Source organism: Melospiza georgiana, chromosome 17 (assembly GCF_028018845.1).
Source record: "Melospiza georgiana isolate bMelGeo1 chromosome 17, bMelGeo1.pri, whole genome shotgun sequence".
In the NCBI taxonomy this organism is placed as follows: Eukaryota; Metazoa; Chordata; class Aves; order Passeriformes; family Passerellidae; genus Melospiza; species Melospiza georgiana.
In genome coordinates this window covers 8317562-8337706 of record NC_080446.1, presented here as the reverse complement: position 1 = coordinate 8337706, position 20145 = coordinate 8317562, and the positions used below count along the sequence as shown (strand labels likewise).

Sequence of the window (20145 nt, the reverse complement as noted above, 5' to 3'; positions counted from 1 at the left end):
GCAGGATGTTAGCAGGGATCCCTGGGAACTTCCCATTGCTCTGCTGAACCCACACTGCTCCTGCATGGGCACCACTGGCAGCACAGAGATGTCCTGTGGTGGCACAGGGCTTCTGTGCCCAGGAAGAGCACTCCTCCATCAGCATCTTCACACAAATTCCACAATCCTCTTTCTGATTATTTACACACTGTACAGAGAATTTGGATATGCCAATCTCATTTTGGTGCAGCCTGATATTCCTGTTTATTCCTCCTTGAACTGACAGCTGTAGGAGCTGTGTCTTTTCTCAGGGTGGGCACAATCTCTGGGACTGGTGCTTCTGGATGCTACAGCACTGCACATAAATAACTGCAGGAGGAACCCTGGCCTGGTGCCTCTGGACACCTCTGTCACTCTGGGAGTGCTGCTTGGCCTTACAACTTTATCAGCCTCTTTAGGACTTGGAATTGTGCCTTGCTGTGGAGGAAATGTCCACACTGTGGAGGCAGTGGTGCCAAATCATTTCCCCAAATGACTTCCCCTCTGGGTGGTAAAGTGCATTTTTCTGTTTTGTTTTCATTCCATCATGTTCTGTATCTCAAGAGAAAGATTTCTTTTTTTCCCCCACCCCCCCTCTCATCTACAGTTTGGTTTCCATATTGTTTAGTTAAAGAGAAGGTAACTTCATACACTGTGGAAATGTTTCCTACTCCCCATTAGTGATTAATACCAATAAAGCCAAAATGAAACTTAGAGGATAAATGACAGATAGCAACCAATGAGATTTCCTGAAAGAGTTTTAAAAGCTAATGATCCTTGAAATGTATAAAAATAAATTGCTTCATTAAAAACCATTTTACAAAATAATTTCTTCCTAGCAGCATATTTTCTTCAAAACAGTTCCCCCGTGTAACTACACCTGGGCAGTAAAATTTGATTCAGTGCTGCTCCTATGGGGCCACAGTGAAATGCCCTGGTTATGTCTGTGTCCCTGTGCCTCATCAGGGGAGCAGGTTTGGGGCTGAAAATGAGAGGCATGTTCAAGGCAGGCCTGTTGGAGTTTTTACTTTGTGCCCTTGTTTGTGGGGCAGCAACAAGAACGTTTAAATGTGAGTGACAGAGTTCTCTGTAATGGGCACAGGGCTGGTGAGTCACACATGGCTGCAGCCACAGCCATTCTGCTCTAATTAAAGAGAACTTCACCAGGAATGTGCAGTAATTAGCTTGGTGTGTAGTGCACCACCCGTGTCAGCAGCGTCTGCCACAAAGGTTGATGGAAATGTGCTCACCCTCCCTGCACTCTGCTCCCTGTCAGAGCTCCTCATTGCTGTGCTGTCATGCAACAGCAGGAGCCACAGAAATCTGCAGAGAATTAGAGCAGAGGCTCTGTTTGACTGGGTGGGTTTCCTCCGTGTGCTGAAGTCACACACCATGCTAAAGCAAGGCAGATTTACACATCAAAATGAGATCCCTGACCTACTGAAGATGAATTAACAACAAAAAGAAAATTCTGTTGTGGGAATGTGGGCTTTTTCCAAGTTGTCTGCTGCTGTTCAGTTTGAACAGGCACAATGCTTTTGTGCTGTGACTGTTTATCAAATTAAATACAGATTATTTTGCTTCTGTTTTTGAGCTATTTGATAAATGAGAAAATACACTGCTGGTAACTGTTTGCATCAATATGTTCCTGTGCTCTTGCTGTGGATTTAGGAGCAAGGCTGGTTGTCTGCAGGCAGGAGGGGTGGTTGGCTGCTTGGTGGGGCAGTGAAGTGACAGCCCTTGCCCAGGCTCGGTGCTGCCTCAGCTGGGAAAAACATTGATTTTCTAGGGTGAATTAACCAAACTCACTTAAGTAGAACTGCAGGTATCACCATCCTTCTCCAGGGGAATTCTCTAAAGGTTTTGTCACTGGGTGTGAGAAAGTTCACATGTCCTTGTGCAGGTGCAGGAGATATTTCAGAGCTGCCAGCACGTGCATCTTCACATTCTGTGGTTTAAAAATGCCACAGGCAGACAGAGCTTCTGCACCTTGTCCTTCCCTTCCAGGAGGAGTTTGGGATCCTGGGAGAGGCTGAATCAGACCCACAGGTGTTTGGGAACACCGTCAGGGGCATTGGGAGCATTGCCATTCCCAGCACCAGCTGCAGTGACAGATGAACCTGTCCTGAATTTGTGCTGTGTCTTGTATTCTTTTCTTTTTTTGTAAATTTTATGTTATTTGGTTTTCTTAAGCAATGCTGTTATTTGGTGTTGCTGCCGTTGAGGCTCTGCAAGCCTGCTGCCCTGAGCAGCAGTAGTTGTATTGGACAAGGATTTTACTGTGTTATTTAGGATGGAGCTGTTTTAACCCTGCTGAGGCTGGTAAATAAGTAGGCAGCTTCAGTGGGGATGGAATTGTTGGTTTGAAGGCCAAATCAGGAAAGAATCACCCTCTGCATGTTGTGCTGCTGGGTAATACCCCCAAACCAGTCACTAATGATGCTACTGGAAATCAATTTTTTGCCTAACCTACTGAAGCAATTCTTGCATAGTTTCAGGTGTTTAAAGGAGCTTTGTATCATCTGAAGTGTGTGGGCTCTCAGTGGTCAGGGCGAGTCACAGACATCCTTCAAAGAACAGAATTTGTTTATCTAGGAGAGCAAAAGAAAGGATGGGAAAATCATGTTAATATTAAAATACACTTGGGAAGTAAAATTGCTTTAATAAATGTATCTTAAGAAATAGGAATTTGTAGATCCTGGGTTTGGTCTAAGATCTCCCACCCCCACATCTATCCCCAAAAAAGAAAATCAAAGTGAATGGAAAAAACCTGATTTTCCCCTGACAGGACACCACAACCTCTGTGAGGATAGGTCTCATGATGGAAGAAATGATCTTCAACCTTGCAGATACACATCTGTTCTTCAATGACCTGGAGGTATGTGGCTGTTTATTTTATTTAACATCTTTCTCTGTGATCATGTGCATGTGGTCTACAAACTTGGGGGGGTTTGGCCAAGAAACTTTTTATTTTTGACCCCAGAGAGGTGGACCTTAGTTGGCTTACTGGAAGCATCACTTTGACACTTCCATTCTGTTCAGGATTTCTTTTTTTCTAAATAGTCAGTTAACAATGATGACTTTTTGCAGGTTTATTAAATTCTTAAATTTACTAAATTTAATAATTTGCAGGTTTATTAAGTTATTACTAAATGTAATAATGAGGATATTGCTGCTGCTTCTCCTGAAATTTGCTGTTTAATAATTTTATTCAGCTAAATTGGCATAGATCCTATGGGGGCAGGCAGCAATTTGCTGTGGGCCAAAGCAGAGGTTTTGAAAACGTTGCTCTGTTTTCAGGAAGATTTTGCACAGACAGAGCAAGAGGTTCTGCTCAGGATCAGGAATGTGCAGGATGAAACTGTGGGAGTTTCAATGTAACAGACCAAGAGGAAGAATTTTTCCTGCTGGTGACATGGATAGACCTGACTCCCTCTCATACAAAGCAAAAATCCTTTAGAGTGTGTGGTAGAAGCAGGCACGGTGGTGCTGGCAGGATGCTGAGGAGCAGCAGGGGTGGAAATGTGCTGGAATTTGCATCCAGAGCACTCAGCTGAACGGATCAGCACAGGGTGATGAGGTGGGGATGGAGCTCTGGGCACCTGGAATCACAACCCTGCTTGGAGGCATTTGGAGAAGCAAAACCTGGCATCCCTGGGCAGACTTCTGTGGTTTTATTTATTTTTTTTTTCCCCCTTCACTTGAAAAAGGAAGAATTTGTTTCTGTGCCAGATGAAAGGAGAGAACTTTTTCTGTGCCCGAGGAGTTGAGTGGGAATTTGTGGTTCCTCCAGTGCTGGGTTGCAGCGTGGTCCCCTCTGTCAGGGCAGGCACAGCCTCTCCTGCCCCTGGCTCCTGCAGCCCTGAGGTGACACTTGCTGGGAATTGTTGTTTCCTTTCAAAGACAAGCACCTGAACTGACAGATTTTTCCTCTTTCAACTTTTTTCATAGAAGGAGTTTGTGATGAGGGCACGGAAAGTACAAAGTAAAATCTTTCTCTTAGGGATAAAAAATATAGAGCTCCTCTTTGGGAGCCCAGGGCATTATTTAAGTAGTGATAATATTTGCTACAGAACCATCACCTTTCACCCATCAGATCTCAATTTGTGATGCAGCAAAGCTCCATGTCCTGCACTGTGACCCTACAAAACCCCTCTACCTTTTAGACTTTTGCAAGTTTTAAAATAAGTTTTCTCCTTTTTCACTTATTGCCCTAAAATTTTAAATGAAGCAGCAAATTGTCTGGCCTTTGTCAAATTGTGTACATTTGTCACTCAGTAACAGCTCTGGGCACTGGTGGTTTGGTTTTAGCTGAGCTTTTTCCATGAAAAATTGATGGATGATGGAGAATTAAAGAAAAGTAAATGTGCCTTACAGAATTTTACTTTCCAAAAAAGCCATGTCAGTTTGGAGGAATTTGCAGCAACAGAGTCACCCAGAGTTACCCACCCTACTCCTTCATTTAGGATGATAAATAAAAGCCACCTTTGTGTATTCACAGAGTGGTATTTAAGGATCATACATCACTGAGTACTGGGCTTAAAAAATGCAGTGAATGACATCCTTAAAAATGAAAAAAGGATTTGTAAACCCCAGCAGAGGAACAGATTCCGTTGTGGCCCCACAAGCATTTCCATGTACATTAGCACCATCATGTGGTGCAGTGCAGGTCTGTACCACACAAAATGAGCTGGAACTGCTCAGGGCAGAAACCATTTCTGACCCTTTCTTGTGCTACAGGTGAGAGAGCAGGGGGAGAGTTTCCCACCTGAAACCACAGCAGGAATTCTCTCTTTGAAACACAAAAATGCTTCTCTGGCACAAATCCAGGTTCAGCCATTCTGGGGGGTCCAGCAGACTGGAATAACCAGAGCATGGCTGGCCCAGAACTGACAGTGGAACAAGGGGAAAGAGGGGAGAAATGTCACCCATCCTTTCCAGAGAGGCAGGCTGGACAAGGAAATCAATTCCCTTGCCTTAGCATAGGGGAGTGGTTTGTTCTGCTGGCTGCAGTTTGCAGTGCTGTGCAGAGGAGAAGGTGCTGCCAGGGTGCAAAGCCCTCCTGAAGCATTCCCAGGAAGTGCCTGATGAGGACAAAACATTTGTCCGTAGGTACAGCAAGGTTTGCACAGCCCTTGGTGGAATTTGTGTGATCCTCCTTAGTCTGGTGAGGATGTGATGTCACCTGGCAAAAAGCTGGCTTCAAAATGTGAGGGAGGAGCCTGAACTGGAATGTAACCAAAAACAACAACAAAAAAATATTCTGAAACTCTGGTTAGCCAGGGCTTTATCTTTTCTTAGGATCTGCCCAGAGGGGATTCAGGTAATTGTTTCCTGGATGCATTAGCTGAGTGCATTTTGGCTGTGCAGTTCCATTCAGGTGGAGCTATTCAGATCCATCCTCTGTCAGTGCTGCAGAGCAGTACAGCCAGGATCCAGCTGATTCACCCCAAAACTCAGGGTGGTTTTGGCATCACTAGTCCCCAGGGCAGGGGGTGACTGCAGAAGTCTGAGACTCCTACTGAAAACTTTCAGTCTTTTTACAGAAAGGGATTCTCCGTCAGCAAGTCCTATAGGCAAGTGAAATCCCTGCAGTGTGCAAGTGTGAGCCCTGCAAGGTGTTTGCACAAAGATCATGCTGCAGAGTATATTAGCAAATATTCACCTGACAGCAGATATTCTCCCTCTCTGCTCCCCTTTCTAGGGAAACGGAGGAGAAAATAACTTACCCAGTGTTAAAGATCACAATGAAGCTAAAATACAAACTCTGGGCTTCCCAGGGTTGTGCTTTTTTTCCCATCTGCCTTTTGTTCACAGCACAGTGCTGGCTAAAGAGCAGCACCTTCCACCCAGCCCCTCTGTGGATATTATTGTCCAGCTGTCTGGAAAACAGGTATTAGGAGCAGGAGGACTGACAGGGGGATGAGGAGCTGACAAACAAGGGGATTAGTCTGAGTTTACAGGTTGCTGCCTTTGGGAGCCATCCCTGGAGGTTTTGTGTTCTGGGGAGTGTTAACCCCTCCTAATGAGGGATGCAAACTCCAGTGATCAGTGAATCCAGGAGATGTTTGAAACTCTCTAGCACAGCCCTGACCCCCAAATAGACTGTGTGGGCCTTTGTAAGTTGTTTTTATACCTGCATGAGATATTCAGGGGGATGTGGGGGATAACAGGAGCAGCTCTCAGGAGCTCTGTATTTCACAAGGAGGCAGCAGAGGCTTGCTCCAAGCCCGCAGTGCCATTTGAAACAGCTCAGGCTCCTCTAAGTGTGGCTGCTCCCACCTGGAGGCAGCTTGTGCAGCACCCAGAGATATTCCAAGAGTAAAACCAGCTCGGTGCCCAGAGCTGCAAGGGCTGGCTGAGGGCTCACACACTTGTGTGAGGTACAGGCTCTGTGTGTCACACACCATCCACCTGAGATGCCAGCTGAAGAACCAGCAGATGTGAAACCTGGGCCAGGTTTCCTTGCTGCCATTGCAGCACCCTCCTCCTTTCAGCAGCTGGGGTATCTCAGTGTGGTGCTTCCCCTCTCACTGGGATGCCAGGGCAGCCTGCAGGGATGCAGGAGCAGCCTTGAGCAGGGCTGGAAGGAAGGTGCAGGCTGTGGCTGGGGTAACACGAGAGGCACAGCTATGAGGTAGCGTCTCAGGCAGTGTCAGGGTGTTTTATTAACCCAGAAATGTGATAGCTACTGTTGTCACACCGCAGTGTACAGAACAATCCATTCACAAACGAGAAAAGCAGATCCCTGCACAAATGCCTTTCCCCTGACTTCATGCAGTGGTGCTGCTGGGGTGCAGTGGGCTGACCCAGCGTGTGCACAGCAGCTCTGGGGCTGGAGGAGAGGGGTGCCAGCTGGGATCTGCTGTTCAGCTGCTGGGCTGCAGTTATATACAGCAATATATACTCCAGGGATGGGGTGATAAGAGGGCTGATGAGATGAGAACAAGATGCAGTTGTGTGTCCTTTTGAGAATTATCTAAAATGCTGCAGAAAATCTCATTAATATGGACAATAACTATCTGTCATGTTTTACTGTTGACAAAGAGTTTGGTTACTTGTTTGGGGATTTCTTTTTTCATTTTTTGAAAGGGGCTAGTTTAAAGTAATTCATCAAACTCATCATTGTGTAAGGAAGGTAAAACAAACTCTGTGGTTTACAGAACACTGCAGTGGTGAAGACTTACTGCACCTTGGTTAGCTGCAGTTGTTCTGACTTCACAGTTCTGTGGTACCAGCTGCCACAGCTTTTAAACTCTGTTGAAAAATCAACCAAAATAAAATATACTGTTCACCAGCTTGCAGGCTTTCTGTTCTGCTCTCACCTCTAAGGCTCATGGAGAAAGGAGAGTTAAGGTGCAGGGGGAACTTCCCCAATTTTTCTTTCTAATCTTAATGGTGAGACTGGGAAAGAAACCAGAGGAATAACATTTCTCACATTTTTGAGGCAGGGCCTCCCCCATTGGAACAATGAGGGATTTTGGAAGATAAGATCTCGAGCACATACTTGATGCAGGCTGAGCTCCAAGTGTATATTCTGGTTAAATTTCCTGTGCACAGATTTCCTCATTACTGACACACATTATTCCTCAGCTCAGGCTGTTTGTTGCCTTCAGTGTTTCAGCCCAGCTTCCCTGCACATCAAAGGCAGCTCAGAGCAAACTGGGAAAACACCAGGAGGACAGGCAGGACAGGCATCTCTGGAAACCTCCCTGGGACAGATCTTCTCCCCTGTAATTATGTGGGCACACACCTCCTGTCCAGAGCAGTGGGGAAAGGCTGCCAAGTCTCTGCCTTATCATGCGTACAGAGCAGAAGAAACTCAGCTTTCCTGGCTAAACCACAAGCATCTCCATCTCTGTCTGCATAAGGAGTTCCACTCCCTGTGGTATTCAAGAGTTGTTGTGCCCTTAGATAACAGCAGATCTCACACACACTCTCTGTCTGTTCATATTTTGTGCAAGTGCTATGTGATACTTGTTGCTAACAATTAATTGGCTAGACTTACAATACTAGCAAATTGTAAGATTTTATCTCCTTGACATTAAAGTAATCTTGCATTACATTATTTCAGATTTTTTCCCACAATATTTACTCACTATTGTATTTTTTTTCATCTGTCTCCTAGGACTGTGACCAGATCCATATAGATGATGTCTCATCAGATGATAATGGTCAGGATCTAAGGTATGGGGTGTCCCAAGCTGGAAGCTGCAGGACAGGCAGTCCCAGCCATTTGGAAGTAGCAGGGGGCTGGTCAGAGATTCTCAGACCTGCACTGTCTCCCCTGCTGGCTCCATGCTGTCTGCATTCATTGAGCACACACAAGTACAGAATCCCCTCTCTCACATTGTTGTGTCTGTGCCTTCTCTCAGGCCCTGATTATATTGAGATTTGGACCATTCTGGAAAATATATCTAAATTAGGTTGAGCTCCAGTCAGACCACACCAGGTTCATATATGATTTAACCAGAGAATTGTCACAGCTCTCACCAAAATGCTTCAAAACCAGACTGAAAGGTTTCCCACTGTCCAGTCTGTAGTGAATGGGCTTAGTAGAGAGGAGTTGGACTTTGCTATCCCAGATCCTTGTTGAAACTTTGACCCAAATTGCACCAAACATTACCCTTACCTGTGTGAGTTGGGTCATCATGTTCATAGAAACTTCTGTACAATTCCATCAGTTTTTCCCAAAGTGTTGCCTGCAGAGCAACAAAAGGAAAAGAATGAAATGTGCAGAGCTCATATTGAGCTTTGCAATTAGTGGTTTTATGGATGATTATTGTGAGAAATTGATGCAGGAACAGAACATTTTTTTAGATCTGTGCTGCTAATTGTGCTGAAGATGAACTTCAGTTCTGTACAGCGTGTCCTGTGTGTGCCTCTTGTCCCCACATTTCTTTTCAGCCCTTTCCCCTCCCTGCTGGCACTGTGCAGGCTGTAATTGCACTGACCTCTCCCCTTGCCTCCTGCAGCACGTACAACTTCTCTGCAGATGGCTTCCACAGCTCCAGTGCCAGCGCCAGCCTGTGCCTGGGCTCGGGCGTGCACGGCGGCGTGGACTGGATGCGGAAATTGGCGTTCCGCTACCGCCGGGTCAAAGAGATGTACAACACCTACAAGAACAATGTGGGGGGTGAGTGCCACTGCCCAGGCCCCAGCAGGCCTTCACCCTCCCAAAAACTGCAGAGCCTCTGGGGCCGTGTCTGGGGGAGGTGCAGGAGCCTCATGATGCGAGTGCTTCACGGTGAGCTGAGCAAGCGCCCCGCAGTCACCCTGACATGGGGATCTGTGGGAGTCACACTCAAATACCTGGTTAGTGGCTTGAGAAAGACTCAGATCCCAGTGTGGGGGTTTGTTTTGTGATTTATTTGGCAGGAAAGCAACCTTCTCCAATTTTCCAGAATGCTCAGCAGGCAAGCAAACAGTTCAAAACTAAATATGCCCTTTTTTTCTACACAGCATGTCTGATTGCTGCCTGAAGGCTTTCTTGTATTACAGCTACTCGTTTTTAACTCCCCTAAAACAATACCAGAAATCAGGATTCCTTGGGTTCCTTCATCTCACCTACTTCCAGACAGTTCTTCCGAGAGGCTCTCAGCTTCCTTGTCAGTACCTCAGTGCAGGTTTCCCTCTGACTAGGAAAAGAAAGAAGCAAAACTCAAAGCATCACCACAACTTATTTATTGGTTAGAGGACAAGTCTACCCTGCATGCACTGGAAATGGGGCATGGCTTTTCGGACAAACAAAACCATCCTGGCCTCAGGTGTGTCTCTGGCCAGGTCACTGCCCACTTTACACAGCCCTTCATCTTCTTGCTCACTTCCCATGCAAGCTTTATGCTCACTCCTAGAAAGGTGTTCCAGGGAGGTCCTGCTGTGTGTGCTTGACTGAACCATCCCAGCAGAGGGGAAGGAAGCTGAGCTGCAGCAGCAGAGGATTGTGCAGCAGCTGAGCCTCAGAGCTCAGGTGACATGGCAGTGACAAAGGGAGGCAGTGGCACCAGGGCCAAGAGAGGGGCACTGGGAGAGTTCAGGGCACAGGCAGGTGCCCTTTGGCATCCCCATGCAATTCCCTCTCTGTGCTTTCCCTGCTTGCAGGTTTGATAGGAGCTCCTAAGAGGGAGACCTGGCTGCAGCTGAGAGCAGAGCTGGAGGCTCTGACTGATCTCTGGCTCACCCATGCTCTGAAGGCCCTGAATTTGATACATTCCAGGTAAGAGCAGCTCCAGGAATTGCCTGTGGGTTTGATCCAGGAGCTCCTCTGCTTCCCTTGTTTTCCCCCTCTAAACAAATTGAGACACATTTACAGGGCTTTGCTGGCCAAGCCTGTGGGAGGCCAGTCTGCACATGTTTGCCAGGCTGAATTATCAAGGGTTGGGGTGAGCTTGGGATGGGGAACTGAGAAAAGCAAAAACAATCCTTGTCCTTGCCTTTCCTTGGCTCCCTCAGCCATGGCTCCATTTTCAGGTTTACAAAAGAGGAGAGGGAAGAGCCTTTCTGTCCCTGAACATGCTCACTCACAGAACCCAGCATGGACATCACCACATTGTGTTTCAATTCCCACCAAAGACATCCTGGCAAGCTTGCAGTAAGGCTGCATCACTGCTGCTCGTTTGGTTGATGTTTTTTTCATTCTACTGAGCTGATCAAAAGACATTTCTGGTTCTCACATTATCTCCCTCTGGCTGCAAAATTCCCCATTGGCTCGGGAACTTCCAGTGGCAGGAAGGGTTTGCTTCCTACTGCCTTTCAGTCCAGGATGGAAGAAATAAACCCAGATTTCTAATAACTTCTGTTTCCTAGGCCCAACTGTGTGAATGTGTTGGTCACCACAACTCAGCTGATACCAGCTCTGGCTAAAGTGCTTCTCTATGGGCTGGGCACTGTCTTCCCCATTGAAAACATTTACAGTGCAACAAAAACAGGTAAGAACAAACTGACTGAGGCCTCACCTAAGGCAGGCTGAAGTTTTGTCCCTAAGTCATGCAATGAGTAGCTTTATTTTTAGCTCCCTACTTACAGATGTCTAATTCACATCCTGACTCCCACACTTAACCTAGTACAGACTGCAGGGGGAAAAAGAGTCTCAAAAACACTTCTCAAGTGTCTCCAAGGGGAAGTGAGCCAGATATACAGAAATGTAGCCACCCTATGGAGCACTGACTGCATGTGAGGTGGCCAGCTGCAGGCAGCTGGAAGGTTGGACCTGTTACAGAAACACTTTTTGGATCCTCATGCTCTTGCAGAGGGGTCAAGTGTGCTGAATGAGCTTTGTGAGTAATTTGTACTGGTAGGGTTGGCTTGGGGCATCTTTGTGTTCTGTTCTTTCTGGTGTGTTTGAACCTCTGAGGATTGCATTTTCATGTTTTTACTGCAACCAGAATGAACAGAAGAGGGCTCTGGAGACTGAATGCCACCAGTGTCACATCATTCTGCCAGCTGGTGGCCTAAGCAGGGCACCACAGGCACACAAAGCTCACAGAAACCTGGCAGCAGGTCCTTGGCTGGCAAACAAGTGCCAGTGACTGTCATGAGATGGAGAGGATCTGCCTCAGAAGAAGATCCAGTTTGAAAAGAAAGCAAAGAGTGCTGCAGCCAGTTCAGTTAGGGGATAACTCCAGATCCTGTGCCTGAATATTAGCTCTGCCTGTGGTGTGTGTCCAGCTAAAAAAAATGTGTCTTCTCTTGTGTTACCCAGGGAAAGAGAGCTGTTTTGAAAGAATAATGCAGAGGTTTGGAAGGAAAGCTGTGTACATTGTAATAGGAGATGGTGTTGAAGAGGAACAGGGAGCAAAAAAGGTACAGTTTGTGGATGCTATGCTGGATTCTTCCAAGTTTTGATTGCAATAACTCTTTATTTAAGAATACAATGAAGCTCCCTCCATTTGAAGCTTACCATTTCTTAATATGTAAAATCCTCAACAATCACCTTGTCAGAAATTCCATACTCTAAATCCCCCCAGCTTTGGCAGCTGGTACAATATTTCAGGTAATTGCTGTGTCACATGTTCCAGGAATCATTCTTGCTTAATAAGGATGGCTGTAAAGACATGTAAAGGGAAATTCCTGAGTGTGACCTCAGATGAACAGGCAGAATGAATTTCTCATCTACACATGCTGATTTGTAAATTCTAACTTGTAGGAATTAGTTTTGAATTACTTACTAGACCATGCCTATATCCATACATGTGTTTGTATTTGTGACTCATTGAGATCATGAGTGTAACTTCATTATGGCAAATACCAAAGGGCTTGTACAGAGTTGCTGCCTTCATCAACAACTTCTGGATCAATGTGATTAATTTTACAAGCAAAATGAAATTAGAAAATTGTACTGAGTACAAAGAACATAAACTGCAAAAGCAGTGTGATCATGAATAATGAGAATTGGAACAGCCAAAATTTTCATTTCCTAAACTTTAGAACAGAAACATGCCTGGAACTTCCATTTATTTGGCTATACAGGGCCAGGAGTACAATTTGTTAATGGCAAACAATATTTGCAAGATGTCTTTGTGTATCCTGGGTCCTGTGTTCCTGAGGTGTCTGGAGAAATGTGATGGAGGTGCCTTTGCTCCAGGAGCATTGCACATGAGTTGAGGTGCAGGAACTGGCTGAATGAGCTCCATCTTCAGCAAACTTTAATTTTTTAACAGGTACACAAATGCTGTAGCTCAGGTGATGTTGAACTGTTCTGTCACAGGAGCTCAGCTGTAGAGCTGAACCTTGTGCTGGGGGGCCTGGTGTCTCATTCTCACTGCAAAGACTTTCCAAGCAAATTTGAGTTGCACAAGCCTAGTAACAAAGGGATCCCAGAAAATAAGGTGGGGTGCACATGTTCTATCCCCAGAACTGAATCTCAGGTTATCTTCAAAGCAGCAGAAACCCAGGTTTTTTTATAGTGTGTTTTTCTGGCCAGTGGAAGCATCAGGATCTGCACCCACCTTGGAAAACCACCTAAAACTGCAGATGGTTGTGCAGCTCAGGAAGGGTTAAGGAGCTGTCAGGAAGAGCCCAAATGCAGGGCTGGGGCTGAAGTGACAATGGCCTGCTGCTGTGGCAGTTCAGTGCCACACTTCAAAGGCAGAGGGTCAGGACAGGGGTGCATCCAAGGCTGCAGGGGCTCCTTCCAGCAATCTCCTCTGCTGGGATTTCCAGGGCCTCCTGTCCCCTGGCCAAGCAGCTCAGCCATTAGCAGAGCACATTCTTTGCTGGGCTGTTCATCCTTTGATTGATGACAATCGTTAATCAAACCTTCTACACACCTGAGCTTTATACAGAAAAAACAAAAAAAGGAGGGGACAGGCAGAGAGCCTTTTGCTGCTCTGCTGACAGCACTGATAACATCTCCAGTTTCGTGGGTCGTTTTTCTTCACCTGTCTGATGAGAGATAAATGTGTAACTGCTGAACAACAGGAGTGGCTGGGAGGCCAAGTTTTCTTCTGGTTTAAGAAAGAAAAACATAATTTAATGGAAGGGGTTCAATAGCAACTGGGAGAGGGGGAAGGAAATAAGTTTTCTTCTTAAAGTGAAATTGCAGAGCAGTGGATTTCAGTCTCTTTAGCTGCCTTGGTTTGCTTTGTTCCTACACTTATAGAAAATGCAGTATGACCTACTGTTCCAGTTAATTGGGAAAAGGAGTTGTTAGAAAGCATTTTGATTGTGTGGCATTTTATCCCTTTATTTACATTTTTATACATTTTAATTACTTCCCTTTCCAATAGATGGATTTAATTTGTCTGTGAATCACTGTTAACAGCTTCCACTACTGATGCTCACCTCAAACTGTTTCTAGTAATACTGCAATTCTAGAAACATTCCTAATTAATTTGTGGAGCTGGGGGAAAATAGGAGCAAAGTTTAGCATCCAGCCCACATCCTCCACCACCTGTGAAGCAGGATACTCCTCAATTGTGGAGGATGTGTCTTCCTGTCTGCACAGATCAACAGAGACAATTCCCACTTTGTCCCTCCCCAAGATGAGCCTCCTTGCCTCTGGCACTGTGACAAGTACAAAACTCTGTTCCTGAGGGTACAAGCTAAGGAAGTTGTTTTGATCTCGGTATTATACAAAATCAGAAAAAAAACCCCTTCACTCTCTTGGTTTCACTCTAGCACAACATGCCCTTCTGGAGGATCTCCTGTCACGCTGACCTGGAAGCTCTTCGGCACGCCTTGGAACTTGAATATTTGTAGCAGACCCCAACATCTGACACTGGGAGGGCTTCACTCAGACTCTGACATCGGTTCCAGCTATTCCTCAATTTTTTTTAGTAAGAAAAAAAATCCCACAGCAACTGCAGTTTTTCTTTTTTTTGAAGGAGAACCCTTTGAGTGGAAGCCTTTAAGAACTTGCAGCCAAAGAATATTTCCTCCTTGCTTTGGACAGAGGAAAATGCTCCTGTTCAGTCACTGGGATGCTGCAGTTGCTGGCTGAGGTGGAGGCACAGAGCTCCAATGGCCTTTTTGCCATCAGCAAGGCAAATGCTACAAGTCTGGGTCTCCCTGTCAGCATCCTTGGTTTTCAGAGGGGAAGAGGACACAGCAAGGAGTCTCTGCACAATCCATCACATCACACAGGACCTTCTGAAAATAGGAGTGAAACTGTTGATTTCTTTTTTTTTTTTTTGGTTGTTTTGTTTCTTTTTTTTTTTTTGTATTTTTTTAATTTATGAACTAATCTCATTACTCTGGTATTAAGCTCTGTACCTGTTTTTCATCTGGCTTTTGGGGGTTGGGAGGGGTGGGGAAAGTCTTACTGTTCTAAATTAATAGTTCATTTCTCCAGAACAAACTCTGGGGAGAATCATATTGTGTACATGAGTAGAAAGGACACCTGGTACTGCTGGTAAGAACTGTGGCTGTGGTTTTGAACCTCACCAAGAGGGTACATGGACTGTGCCTGTGCCTACACGGTGCCTTATGCTGCCTTCTTGGGGCTGAGGAGGGGGGAAAGTACCTTGTGATGAGTGAAAGGCATTAAATAAACACATGTTTACATTTTGGGGGACTGGAGTACCTGCCTTCTCTCCCAGCACTCTTGGATCTAAAGGTAGCAGGTGGCATGTGTGCTCCATGTTTCAAGGCTGGCCTGGTATTGTTGCTGTCAAAATATTTAAATTCTCTGGGCCTGGGTGGATCCCTTAGTTTGAAAATGGCTGATTGTTCCTTGCTGTGGCACCAGGTAAGGCCAGAAGGATCAAAGCCTCTCTGGAAGGAGGGGTCAGACATGCAGCAAATGCTGCAGCCCTCACCTCTCAAAGGGTTACACAAGGGCTACACAAACCTGAGGGATACTCCTAAGCTCTAAAAACATTTAGGGAAAGCAGTGCTGGATCTGAGAGGGGACTTTCTGCCAAGCTAAAGCAGAAAATCTGAAATTAATCCAAGGCAGTAGCCCCACAGCAGCTGTGACACATCAGCCTCTCCGTACACACTGTGGGGGCATTTGCAAAGAGCTGCTCTCTGGGCTCAGCACAACTCCATGCAAAATGTCACTTTTCTAGCACAGGCATTGCAGGTCTCAGGGCTGGCTGAGCAGAACTTTTTCTTCAAGGTTTCCCTGCTGTAAGAATGGTTTCCTTCACTTGTGATATAACTTCCTATTTGTGACAAAGGCAGTGGAGAATTGACTAATGTTTACAGGGTAAGTGCTCTGGTAAATAAACTTCTGAAAGAATAAAAAATGCCAGGGATTGCAGATTCCCAGAGCACAACTTCAGCTTTTAAGAGCCCATTCATCAGCTAAGTGATCTTCCTTGAAATTCCAAATTTAACATCTGACTTAGTCAATTGCCTGAGCACCGATACTGGGTTTTTTCTTAAAGATTGTTGGAACATTTTGCTCTCAGAATATATTTAAAGGTTTGAAAGCTCTTCGTTTTGTTCCTGCCATTCTTAGCGGAGCTTTGGGTGGGACACACACACCAAGGGTCAGGAACACATACACATCTGTCACACAGGTGTCACCACTTCCTTCCAGTCACTGTGGCACATTCATCTCTCAGTGCAGCAAGAGTATCAGGATTAGCTGTTCCAGGGAATTATCATGGACAGAAGAGGGGATCTACAGCAGTTTTGCACTTAGGAACAGCCAGAAGGCCTGGGAACATGCACAAACACATGTACAGGTCTTGCCCAGTTCCTTCACCTGTAGTTTTATGTATTTCTACATTTTCTACATACTTTACTAGGATTTAGTCACCTGTTATTTAGAGGAGGAAAGAAAACATCTCTTCTGTAGAAAAAAACAATGCTCATTAATAAAAAAAAACCCTCCACAGGCTGGAACAGGTGTCAGAAAGCAGTGGGGTTTCCTACAACAACTTGTACATCACTTTCTTTTTCCTCTAACACAAGGCCTCATTTCAGCATCCAAGTTCCATGGGGAAGGCCAAACCTCATTTCAGGCTTTCAAGTTTTGTGCTTTTCTGTAAACACTAGCACTGGGAACACGAACTGTGGTTGCTTTACAAATCCCCAGAACAAGGTAACTGCAGGGGCAGGAACTTCAGACAATATTCATAGATTTTACAATGCTTCATAAGCTCCCTGTTTCTTTTAACTTGCAATTATGACACACACAGAGAAGTCTTGTCCAATCATGCCCTCGTTGAGGGGCTGCAGTTGCACTCAGAGGCCCCATTTCTACCCACAAATAACCCTAATACTGACATGTATCTGTCCAACCCCAATTCAACCACTGAGTAAATTATACACAACATAAATTGGACAGGCCTGGATCCAAAGGTCCCACGCTTCTGAGACAGAAGATGCCAACATAAGTGAAATCACCTGTGATCTGGAGACTGTGCAGAAATAAACATTCCTCCAGACTGAACCAAAACTGGAAATCCAGGAACACAGAACATTTTTCTAAAACAGTTTAATAAAAAAATTGTGACGTTTCTTGAAAAATTGGAGAAACCCAAAGCATATTGTGTGTGTCACCTGTCTCAGTCACAAAGAAACACAATTGTCAAAAAAGATATTTAAGTTTAATACAAATTTTATACAAAGAAAATGTGAAAAAATACTTCCATATGCTAAAAGCAATTATGCTTCACAAATAAGGCCAGCTAGGCTAGTTTTGACACAACTGCAATTAATGAATATTCTGTTCTCACTTTTTTTTTTTTTATTCTAATACTTTTTTTTCCCTCTAATCTGGGTACTAGCTGGAGACTGTACAAACCGCATTCTTATATAAACAATGGGAGAAATCAACATGACTAAAATGTACAACAGGATGTACTGGAATGATATCATACAGTTAATTTTCTCATATACATACATCACCTTTGCTTTGTTCAATGCTTTCGTTTTACACAACATACAAAATGGGACTACAGCCTCAGTGTAACAGACAGCATCTCCAGGGGGTACTTCCTCTCATACTGCACTGCTTCATGCTTACAGAAAAACATAAATTCCATCATATAAATAATACATGCTCTGGCCCAGCATCAAAAGTCCTTTGCCCATGTTTCCCAATGCATGTTTTTCTCCACACCTAGTTCTTCTTCCAAGTCCTTTGGGAGGAGTTTTAAAAAATAAGAAAATGGTGAAGCATAGCAACAAACTTTACTTTCCTCAATCTTTGATATCAGTAATCAGAAATCCTGCTACAACCAGCTGCTATTACACTTTGCCAATTTTCTGATCTTAGACTGAATGAAATTTTAACCTGTAAACAACATTAGGATTTGTTGTCAGCCTGGTCATTGTGAAAAACAGTTTCCATTTTTATGGATTTCAGGTCCATAATTTGCCTAATAGAGTTAGTTGAAAAGAGATATCCTTCATCACTTGGTTGTTCAGAAAAATTCCACAAGAGTTTCAAAGTGCAGAAATTTTTTTCACTCCGAATGCAAAAAGTTGTTCAGATTTTCTGTATCAGATTATTTGATGCAGTTTCCCAAGACCAGTTCTCAGCATTAGGTTGTGGTAATGCTCTTTTAAACCTTCCTTTTCCAACTTCAAACACTCTTTATAAGTTAAAGTCAATACAAATATAAAAAGGAGATGGTACTCTAATGACATCACAAATTGTACATTATTTACAAAAGAAGCATAGATTTAATATGGATCTTACCTGTCCTTAGCTTTTCTAAGCCAGCACTAATGCTTTACATTAATGTAGTGTATTTAATGCTTTGTACACATACACAAAGCTAAAGTCTGAACCTCTGAGGTTAATCCAAAAAACTGTGTTTATTTATCACATTTCTATTATATTTTTTAATTCCAACAATTGTATGAACTTCTTGTTAGCAGTTAGACTCTTCGTACTTGGACTGGCATTGTGGTCTGAACATACTGAACTCCAGTTCTCATTGCCACTGTCCCAGCAGAAGGACTTACCACTACAGGAATGGTCTGTGGATTAAAACCAAGAGAAACAGATTGTTATGTTAAAGGTCACATAAACATGACCACAGAAATAGAGATTTGTTTTCCAGGGGAAATCCAGAACAAGTTCCAATTTTGTGCAAGAACTAATAATACCTTTCTTACCACAGTATTACCTCATTCCAGGGGAGGAGTAGTGCATTACTTCCCTATAGCCAAGAGTTTCTGTGTTCTCATCACTGCTCTAGAATTACAGGGACAGCAGGTGCTATAGGGGCTGCACACACTGCCTGTGCTTGGAGGGTGAGGGTTTCAGAGTTACATCCAGTTATGTATTTTCTGCAAACCAATACGTGGGAAGAGGAAAACGGGCTAAGAAAATCCTTTGTCATTTGAAAAAGTTCTGACAAATCAAACTGGAGTACAAAAATACCCTTGTTTATAAGTATATTCTCGTTACACGTTACTTAAATCTTTTTCCCCAAAAGGAACTTTCCCCCATGCATTCAGTCTACACAGAAGAGAACAAAGAACATCCATTTGAACAAAAAAAAGTACTTAAGTTAACTTCTGCACAAATCAATAGCAAAAACATCAGCATTACTGGGAACTGTCTTACACACCCTGTAAAAATATTAATATAGAATAAACTTTACACTTCCATCATACTGATCATGATTTATACATCTCAACAAATGGAGTTTCAGGACATCTCTATAGGTGGTAATTGATTCTACAGATGCAGAGACAAAGGCACAAGAATGTTAAACAATCTGGTCAAGGTCACATCACTCTGGAGATCTGTAAGAGGATTTATTGAACCTAAAGTCTGTATCTTAACCTTCCTCCAAAAACGTGAGAAAGTCTAGAAATGTCTCTACCATACAAACTGCAAAGTGTGTTCTGACACCATTCCAGTGATGCACAACTGGTGATCAGACAAACGCATCCATTTCAGTTCACAACAGCTTGTGGAAGAAACCGGGAGTGAGATTTTGAGGAACCTGAAAGGGATGCACAGATCTTCCCCCAATGGCAGTGTGACATTCCAGAGAGGACATGGAAGAACAAATACAAGTTCACTGAAGCCCAATGTTTCCCCACACTGATTCAAGAAACCACATGAGTGTCCTAATGATATTCCACAAAGACTCTGAGTATCCCTGCTGAGATGGATTACAGCTCCTTTGTGACTGAGTCTGTGCCTTCCAGAAGCCTACTCATTCCATTCCCTGGAATGCAAAGAAGATGGGTTCATATTTTTATATTATTTTAACTGCAGGAAGAATAAAAAACAAACATGGGACCAATTTGCTAAACAAATTCAAAATTACTGCCATTTTGTAATGATTTCAGATGTGTTTACAAGGTTCAGTGGAAATGGTACCCAGAAGATACAATGGAAGTTGTTCCTAGTTGGACACAAAGTGCAAACTGAATTCTGAAGAAGCCATTATGTAAGTAACTGTCAGTACTAGAGGTGGGGAAATTAAGGTTGCCACAATTGCCTTTTAAATACACACACTTACACACATGGAATTAATTAATTAATTTCAGTTCTTAGCGCGATCGGAATATGGAATGTGCGAGACTCCTTAAATGTGTTAAGATCATTCCCTGAGAGGTAAATTTTCCACCTCTGCCAGTTTTACACATATGTACATTTTGCATACATATTAAACATGCACTAAGGTTTAAAATTATTTAAATTGCACGTGCAGTCATTAGAATACAGAGGTGTCTGTAGCTGTGCAAGACTAATGCAAATGTGTA

The 20145-nt window shown here is 44.0% G+C and overlaps 2 protein-coding genes across 3 annotated transcripts in view; one reads left to right on the top strand and one right to left on the bottom strand.

Moving 5' to 3' along the window:
• EYA2 (EYA transcriptional coactivator and phosphatase 2) overlaps positions 1 to 15204 on the top strand; it is an 86652-nt gene extending 71448 nt beyond the window's left edge. For both annotated transcript variants that reach the window (XM_058036140.1, XM_058036139.1), the window contains exons 10-16: positions 2807 to 2896; positions 8147 to 8205; positions 8994 to 9154; positions 10120 to 10234; positions 10825 to 10946; positions 11720 to 11820; positions 14137 to 15204. In XM_058036140.1, the coding sequence (XP_057892123.1) occupies positions 2807 to 2896; positions 8147 to 8205; positions 8994 to 9154; positions 10120 to 10234; positions 10825 to 10946; positions 11720 to 11820; positions 14137 to 14217 (729 nt within the window). In that variant the 3' untranslated portion in view covers positions 14218 to 15204. The remainder of the gene's footprint in view (positions 1 to 2806; positions 2897 to 8146; positions 8206 to 8993; positions 9155 to 10119; positions 10235 to 10824; positions 10947 to 11719; positions 11821 to 14136) is intronic.
• Positions 15205 to 16996: 1792 nt separating this feature from the next.
• ZMYND8 (zinc finger MYND-type containing 8) overlaps positions 16997 to 20145 on the bottom strand; it is a 48898-nt gene continuing 45749 nt past the window's right edge. Inside the window, exon 21 of the mRNA XM_058036026.1 lies at positions 16997 to 18399. Coding sequence (XP_057892009.1) covers positions 18298 to 18399 — 102 coding nt within the window. The 3' untranslated portion in view covers positions 16997 to 18297. The remainder of the gene's footprint in view (positions 18400 to 20145) is intronic.